Source organism: Hyperolius riggenbachi, chromosome 7 (genome assembly GCF_040937935.1).
Source record: "Hyperolius riggenbachi isolate aHypRig1 chromosome 7, aHypRig1.pri, whole genome shotgun sequence".
Classification (NCBI taxonomy): Eukaryota; Metazoa; Chordata; class Amphibia; order Anura; family Hyperoliidae; genus Hyperolius; species Hyperolius riggenbachi.
The window spans coordinates 117,376,206-117,385,509 of NC_090652.1; the positions used below are offsets into that span (position 1 = coordinate 117,376,206).

Consider the following 9,304-nt stretch of genomic DNA (forward strand, 5'->3'; position numbering starts at 1 on the left):
TGTGGTAAATCAAGCAGTACACAAGATAAACTGAAATAGTTTCTCCTGCTTCCCCTCATGTCTTCAGTAGTAGGATAAACATCTTATTTCTTTGCACATTTTGAGACCATGTCTTGGAATTCTATAAACATAATACAGAACAAATAGTTAGTAAAGTCCCATAACCATAGAACAATAACATGAAAGCAGAATATTGTGATGCTGATCAGGTGAAAACCAAAAAAAAACACTTCTGGGAATTTCTATGAAGTACAGCAATTTTAATACTGACAAACAATTAACCTGTCATCATTTCCTCAGTCCAAGAGGTACAGTTTTTATGAGCAGAACTTTGCTCTATGTCAGGCATGGGCAAACTTCGCCCTCCAGCTGTTAAGGAACTACAAATCCCACAATGCATTTGCCTTTATAAGTCATGACTGTGGCTGTCAGACTCCTGCAATGCATTGTGGGACTTGTAGTTCCTCAACAGCTGGAGGGCCAAGATTGCCCATGCCTGCTCTATGTTGTATTACGGACAAGAAGATGATGTGACCATCACATACCTTTTGTTTTAAGAAGAACATATTGTTTTGGCTAAAGCATGCAAAGAATAATTTACTGTATTTTTAGGAATATAAGATGCTTTGTGCCGGGGGTAACGCATGATGTGCGATGGGGGTCACATATGACATCAGGCATGACCCCTGGTGAATGTGCACCACTAGTGTACAGGGACAGCTTGCATGAAGTCAGCGTTATGGAGGACCTGGCGGTTCTGCATAGTGGTAAGCGGTTGGTGTTCCTGCCTACCGCTGCCACAAAAAAGGACCGCTCTACCAGGAGCCAGAAGGAGAGGATTGGAGAGGGCAATGCAGGAGAGAATCACAGAGGATGCAGGAACTGGAGCCAGGGGAAGAGGATTGCAGCGGCAGGAGCAGGTATAGTATACGAGTAGCTTGACACCTGAGGAAGGGCTACGCCCTCCGAAACATATCATGTCCTGTGCCTGCTCTGTAACTGTATGGCATCAATACAGATTACTTGAAGAAGCTACCTGTGTCCTGAATAGTATACGAGTAGCTTCCCTGTGCACTCTGCATAGCGTATTCCGTATCTTTGGAATATAGGATGCACCCATTTTTCTCCAAGTTTTATGGGAGAAAAAGTGGGTCTTATATTCCGAAAAATACAGTATGTGTTCCATCAACAAATCCCTTAATGAACAGTCTAGCTTTGCATAAGTAGCGAAGATGAAATAAACACACACTTAATCTATTGAAAGCCTAAAGCATCATACAAACACTTGACTATTTCAGCTGAGACGGCTGATAAGACCGCCTATGAAATTGTCCAGAGGCTTCCCTGGACTTCCTATACCCCTCTTGCACTATGCTGGTGCCCTCTAAACAAGCTTTGACATTAATATTAAAGATTTCTTGTGGCCTTGCTCCACACCATATACAGGCATAGCTGAACTGAGCAGGTGCAAAGTCCGGCTTACACTTGTGAAGTACTAAGTGAATTGACAAGAGAATAGATACACTGTACAGAGCTGTGGAAGATGTCAGCACTATATAAATACTAAATAATAATAAGTACTATGCAGCCGTCCTTGCATGAGGGGCTCGGTGCTACAGCTCAGGTGTAAACCCACTGGTGCCTGCACAGTTCAGCTGCACTTGTACTGGGAGGGGAACAAGGCCACAAAGATAAAGAGGGTCTCAGTCTGCCACCTAAAGAGGGTCAGATGAGACCAAAAGTGAGCTCTTTGGCATCAACTAAACTTGCGGTGTTTGGAGGAGGAGGAATGCTGCCTGGTACCCAAAGAACACTATCCTCACCATCAAACATGGAGGTTGACACTTTACGCATTAAGCATTACGCATCAAGCATTATGCATCAAAGGGAAAATGGCCATATACCATCAAATCTTGTTGAGCACCTCCTTCCTTCAGCCAGAGCATTGAAAGTGAGTCATTGATGGGTATAAAAAAAGCACATGATGGTCCTGGAGGGGTCTAGTTAGTGTCCAGACCTTAATCCAATAGAAACTCTGTTGAGGAAGCTGAATGTTTCAGTTGCCAAACATCAGACTCAAAACTTACTGACTTGGAGAGGATCTGTAAAGAGGAGTGGGCCAGAATCCTTCCTGAGGTGTGTGGAAACCTGGTGGCAAACTACATGAAGCATCTGTGCTCTGTGTTTTCCAACAAGGGTTTTGACACCAAGTACTAAGTCATCTTTTGATAGGGGATAAAATACTTATTTCACTCATTACAATGCGCATCAAGCTCTAACTTTAGTGCACTGTTTTTTTTTAGATTTCTTTTGTTGTTCTGTCTCTCATAGCTACAAGAAACCTACACAACAACGGGTTCCAAAATCCAAAATAACAAAACTGTATTCCCCAGAGCATGGGTGGCCCTAGATGTTGGTGATGACTTATATACAATCATAAATGTTGAATACTGTACCAGGTAATACTCAGAATGGATCAATGATTATGGGTATGTAACATTACTTGGGAAAAAATGGAATTATTTCACTCACCTTTTACACCAATTTTTCCATCGTTATCAGGATCACCATTTTTCACAAAATCACATGCCTCGTCATTGGTCAAGGGTCTTGCACATGGACTTAACTTCTGCAGAAATGTTCTAAATAAAATACATAATCCTGTTATTATATTTGTATCTTATCATTCTAGGATAATGGCACCATAAAAATGATTTTTATTGTTATCCATTTTATCCTGGTGTCACTGACTGAAAAATTTAACTGAGGTCCAATTTGAAGAGATCAATAGCCAGGTACAACATTTTCCTGGTTCAGGAGGAACTGGTCCTTATACTCATGGACATCATAACTGAGGAGACTGTATGGGTAGGGGAAGAGGTTGGAGGGTGGAGAAGTGAGGGGTTCTACCGAATAGTCCCACTTTCCATTCCCTTTTTTTTTTATCTTACTGTGCTTCTCATAATTGCTATCAAAATATTGAACTCATAAAGAAATACATACTTTAAGATCACGTTTGTGAGTTTTCACACTTTCTATTGAGGTCAATCACATGTTCATAAGCTATATGACTTACTTAATATCTTCTTTATCCAGATATGTATCCCCATTGTCGTCAATTTTTTGAAAGATGCATTGCAGTTCAGCAGGGCTCATTTTAGTCATCTTGGAGGTATTAAAGAACTTGTCCACATTAAAGCTTCCAGGTTCTGAAACAAACATGAACATCAAAAAAAATTTTTTTTTACATAGTGGCCCATATGCAATTCACTTTTTCAGTTGAGTTTTCTCCTAGGAGATCATTTTTCATCTTCTATTTAAAATAACTTTCTAGCACTTTTCAACTTAAAAAGTACCAAAAAGTAATTCATAAAGTACTTTCAAAATTATTTTGAGTATTTTCTTTCTTGCTGGAGGCTTAAAAGGCCTTTTATTCACAATCACCAAGGAGAAAACTCAGGAGAAAAAGTGAATTGCATATGGGCCAGTGTTTTGTAATTCCTTATGCACACTATTGTTGAATTTTAAGAACCCTTTTGACTAAAGACTGTAATTTGCATTTTTGCCAATAAAATTAAGTCAAAGGTTTATTAATATGTACAAGCAGTAATTCACAATAGTCCTATTAAAACAGACATGAGTAAGGAGTATTATCCAGAATGTATAGACATGTTTTTTTTTAATCAAAACTGCATATTCTAATAAAAGGTTCCACCTACTGCATATGCATGTACTGTTATTGTAAATGTGAATGTATCATACAGTATAATCAGAATCTATATTTGCTATAGACTCTGAATAAACTACTGTATAGCCTACGTCTGTTTAGACTATTTCTGGAATTTTTTTGCCTCTACTTGATAGACGTAAAGAGTCTAGAGGGGCAAAATACAATACAGATTTATTTCTTATCACCCTCATGTCATAATTTGTTTCCAGACACTTTTGGAGATGTGTTCTTGAAATTTGGTATAAAGTATTTGCAAGTTGAGTATAATATAGTAAGTTGAGTATAATAATATTTTGAGGCCTAAAGGAGTGTCATTTAAGTGGCAAATTGAATAATAATAAAAAAATAGTAATAATAATACATTATTTTTATTTGGAGACCTAATATTTTCCCATTGAAAAAAACAAGAAATTGCCGTATTTCTTGCTAAGCCTAAACATTTTTATAAACAACAAAAAATGTATTATATCCCTTAAAGGGAATGTCCAAGCAAAATAAAAAAATGAGTTTCACTTACCTGGGGCTTCTACCAGCCCCATGCAGCCATCCTGTGCCCTCGTAGTCACTCACTGCTGCTCCAGTCCCCCGCTGGCAGCTTGCCGACCTCGGAGGTCGGCGGGACGCATTGCGTACATTTTTACGCATTCCCGCTAGTGCAGAAACATTAACACATAAATTTTTACGCGTTACTGGTTCAATGCGTAAATTTTTACGCATTGAATCAGTAATGCGTAAAAATGTATGTGTTAATGTTCCTGCACTAGCGGGAATGCGTAAAAATGTACGCAAAGCATCCCGCCGACCTCCGAGGTCGGCAAGCTGCCAGCAGGGGACCGGAGCAGCAGTGAGTGACTACGAGGGCACAGGATGGCTGCATGGGGCTGGTAGAAGCCCCAGGTAAGTGAAACTCATTTTTTTATTTTGCTTGGACATTCCCTTTAAAGCAAGCCTGAAGCGAAAAAAAGTTATTATATAATTAATTGTATGTGTAGTACGGATAATGAATAGAACATTAGTAGCAAAGAAAACAAGTCTTATATATTTATTTTCAGTTACATAGCTTTTAAAAAAACAAAAAAAAGTGTAATCTTTCTGTCATATTTGCAGTTTACAAAACACTTCTTCCGGCCCATTAAATCGGCAATTACACTTTTCTCCTGAGTTCTCTCCTAGATGATATTTTTAAACTTGTAAATAAAATGCCTTTTAAGCCACCAGAAAGCAAGAAAATACTCAAAATAATTTTGATAGTACTTTTGCACCTACTTTTTGGCACTTTTTTAGTGGGAAAGTGCTGGAAAGTTATTTTAAATCGAAGATGAAAAATTATCTCCTGCAGTAAAACCTTAACTAAAGCTGTTTCTCACTGTTACTTGGCTGTCTAAGTGCTTCAGAAAACAGGACAGTATTCGACCCAAGTTAGGTCGAATAGCTCAGAGAAGTTCTTTTGCATAGCTAACAACTGAAGTTTCTTAACTCTTTCTGTACTGGAAAACAATATCAGACTCTGTTCTTTGCTACTAATGTTCTATTTCTTATCTGAACTACACATACAATTTATTATCTCATAAATTTATTTTTGCTTCAGGTTTCCTTTAACCACTTATGCTGTTCGCAGCAGTACATCTGCGCCCCGCAGCACATCAGTTCCTGCCCAGGGGCGTAGATATGTCTATGGCTGCGAATGGCTGCCCCTTGCTCCCACACTCGCTTGAGCATGGATACTTGTCACTGCCGGTTAGAGGGGAGATGAATGAATGGAAACGTAGTTCCCATTCATTAATCTAAGTCCCCGTGTCGATGATTATCGACATCAATGAGATGCCTGTGTCATTGTCTCTTCTGGAGTAACATGTTCATGCATTACTTCCTGTTTAGTGTTCTTAGTACGCTAATAGGAAATAATGCCTGAGGACATCTTGTGGCCATATAGTAAAATTACAACTACATCATTTTTTTAAATTTTTTTAAAAAAAAAAACACCTATACATTTAAAATGAACCCGTTACCTCCCACCCTCTCCTATAGTTACCTAAATAAATTATATGCAAAACAAACAAACAAACAAAAGTACATAAATAGTTACCTTAGAGACTGAACTTTTTTAATATGTATATCAATGTTATTTATGAAATTATGGGCTTGTAATTAGTGAAGGATGCAAAATTGAAAAAATGCTTCTTTATTTCCAAATAAAATATTGGCACTATGCATTGTACTAGAGAAATATTTTATATGGTTTAATAACAAGAACAAATGGACAAATAAAATGTGTAGGTTTTAATTACGGTAGCATGTATAATTTTAAAAATATAATGGCCAAAAACGGAGAAATAATGATTTTTTTTTCATTTTTTTCTTATTTTTCCCATTAAAATGCATTTACAATAAAATAATTCTTAGCAAAATGTACCACCCAAAGAAAGCCTAATTGGCGGCAAAAAACAAGATGTAGATTGTTTCATTTTGATAAGTAGTAATAAAGATTTGGGCGAATGAATAGAAGGAGCAATGAAAGGTGAATATTGCTCTGGTACAGAAGGGGAAAAACCCTCAGTAGTGAAGTGGTTAAAATGCAGAGACTACAGCCAGTTCATACTGACAGTATATAGAACTTTGCTTCCAAGTCACACTCTACCTTTCTCCATACTGTAAATTTCATCAATGCGTCAGAGAGAGACTAGTACAAGTGCAGCAATACTGCATGTCCACAGGGGCTGGTCTGCTCCTCAGACATCACACCTATTGCCCGCTGGCCAGATTTAAAAGCTATAATTATCTCTTGGGCATGTGTAAGTGCACCTATAGCTAAATAGCAGCCCAAAAAGAAAAAGTTAGATATTTACATATAAGCCCCATCTTGCAGTAAACAATGACAGACAAGCATCAGTATTTCAAAACATGGCTAACATAAAAAAGTGAAAGTATTTAATAATTTATTAGAGCCACATCTTAAGTTATTTTAACCACACTTAGGCTTACTGTAACATGTTAAACTTTTGACCATTCGATCACGAATACCCCCATACTCATGCTGCTCACACAGACTATACACACACTCCAACCTACTACACACAGGCATACTACACATGCCCACTACACACAGACAAATGCTACACACATACACAACACACACACACACACACCACACACACACACACACACACACACACACACACACACACACACACACACACACACACACACACACACACACACACACACACACACACACACACACACACACACACACACACACACACACACACACACACACACACACACACACACACACACACACACACACACACACACACACACACACACACACACACACACACACACACACCCACACACACACACCCCACACACTCAAAGATACATGCTGCACACATGTCCTTGAATGTACATACGCTGTTTTACAGACACAAGTAAGGAAGCTGTAGCTGATTGACATTGATCATCTTACCTTTACATTCTGCCAGTGCAGCATTAAGATTGTCCTCACCGATTATACAGCTCATCTTGAGTCTGTTAACAGAAAAATAGCAATTAGTGGGCTTACATTTAATAAGGTCACCAGGGATAGCCGGTAGTAGAATTTTGGTAAAATTACCATATTTACATGTTTTTCTACTTTCTACAAGTATGCATTTGTTTTCCTGAGTAGAGAAGTTTTGTAATAAGTGCAGCCCCCCTCATTTGTTGTATTTATTGTATGTAGCTTAAAGCCTGGTACACACATGCAATTTTCATTGACTAATGACCGGCCGATTTTACCAACTCCATCTAGTATGAGACCCAACAGATTTTGAATACTATGGACAGGTTGTGCAGGTAAGCTCACATACTATGGAAGTGGTAACATTGTCCATTGATTGGGCAATCAAAATTGGATGTGTGTAGCAAACTTAACACACATCCAATTTTGATTGGCCCAGGGCTCAGTTAGGAATATGGTAGGTTGCTAATGTCCATCTTGATAGTGATAGAATCATAATGTTGGTTTCTTTGGGAAAAAAGATAGCATCGATAGCCTGTAATGCATCCTAAGTTCACACAGATCACAATCCATTAACAAACACACGTAACACTTACCAGTAAGAGGATCTGCCAGTATGGTGAACGTATCAGATGTCTCATCCTATATATACTGTACATAAGGTGGAGCTTGTAAATTTCCTCTATAATATAGTGAATAAGTGTGACAGATACCACAGCTATTATTATCTTTTGGGCAGATTTTACCATCTAGATTTCACAACATGTCATTTAAAATCTAATTTGAACAATGCAACTGCATTTATGATTACAGGTTCATGTGAAAGTCTTAAGGTGGCCACGCACGATACAATAAAATGATCCGATTTTACGGCAATTCGATAAAAACGATCGTATCTCCCGAAAAAATCGAAAGCTTTTTTTCATTCGACTGAAAAATCCGATCGGATTTCCCGATTTTTTTTTATTTTTATCTATCCGGAATGCCAGATATTTTTCTTCAATTTCTCTAAAGATTGTATGGTGTGTGTTAGATTGTCAATTTATTAATATACACACCCTAGCACTTTTCTCAGAGTTTCCAATCATTTTTATCATAATTAGGGAAAAATTGAACATAGGTGTGTGGTACATTGGTCCGATTTTTGAAATGTTACAATCAGTCAGAAAAATTTATTGCAATTCTTAAATTGAACAGATATTTAAAAAATTGTATGGTGTGTGTGTGGCCACCTTTACTGCGTGTCTTCAAGTTCAAGCCCTCAAAGCACAAGTGCAGATGGTGATATAGATGATGATGATGATACTGTTTACAGGGGTTAAAAAGTTTAAATGCACTACTTATAAAATAAACTAAGCTATAAAATAAAGTTTAGATCCCTTAGGGCCCGTTTCCACTAGAACGAATCTGGATGCGTTTCCTGCATGCAGATTCGCATAGACAATACAAGTGGATGGGACTGTTCCCACTTGTCAGGATTTCTGAGCGTTTTTCTGTGCAGAAAAAATCTGCACGGCAGAGCCGTCAGAATTCGCATACCGCGTACCGCTATGCGATTCGCATACAATGTATTTAATAGGAAATTCGCATGCGGTTTTGGTATGCGAATTTTCATGAAAATTCGCATATGATTTTGCGTAGAAACAATGGAAAACCACACAGGCACTGCCATGGTTAAATTTGCATACATAGTCATCCATGTGAAATCGTATGCGAATTTGCATGAAAATTCGCATACAACCGCTTGCAAAATTCGCATGCAAATTTTTCCCGCGGCGATTCCCACCGCATAAGTGGAAACGGGCCCTAAAGCATGTTTTGGTGTGAAATCCCCCTTAGATTTAAGTAGGCCAGAAAAGGGTTAGAAAATGTGGAAAAGTATCCAGGCACCAACCAGCAAAGACCAAGCTAGGTCACCTTTATTCCATCCTCAATCCAACCGACACGAAGTGTACATTAATAAGCCTAACACCAGTTTCACAGGTTATAGTCGCTTCCTCGGAGGCATATGGTATATGTTAGTATCTCTGAGGAAGCAGGTGTAATCCGTGAAACTGCTGCTAGGCTTATTA

General features: G+C 38.3%; 1 protein-coding gene across 1 annotated transcript; it reads right to left on the minus strand.

The window, feature by feature from the left end:
* LOC137525639 (putative oncomodulin-2) lies at nucleotides 1-7,839 on the minus strand. Its single transcript, XM_068246792.1, has 5 exons — nucleotides 7,829-7,839; nucleotides 7,200-7,261; nucleotides 3,077-3,209; nucleotides 2,533-2,642; nucleotides 1-121 (listed from the first exon to the last, which is right to left on the minus strand). Exons 2-5 carry the CDS (start codon nucleotides 7,252-7,254, stop codon nucleotides 84-86), a joined length of 336 nt encoding a protein of 111 aa, XP_068102893.1. The 5' UTR covers nucleotides 7,255-7,261; nucleotides 7,829-7,839; the 3' UTR covers nucleotides 1-83.
* Nucleotides 7,840-9,304: the final 1,465 nt, after the last annotated feature.

What these genes read in the sequence shown, in the direction of transcription:
- LOC137525639 (XM_068246792.1), bottom strand. Translation starts at nt 7,254, where the DNA reads ATGAGCTGTATAATCGGTGAGGACAATCTTAATGCTGCACTGGCAGAA. An exon ending in TGCACTGGCAGAATGTAAAG is followed by an intron (nt 3,210 to 7,199) that starts GTAAGATGATCA and finishes TGTTTGTTTCAG; the next exon opens with AACCTGGAAGCTTTAATGTG. An exon ending in CTGGATAAAGAAGATATTAA is followed by an intron (nt 2,643 to 3,076) that starts GTAAGTCATATA and finishes TATTTTATTTAG; the next exon opens with AACATTTCTGCAGAAGTTAA.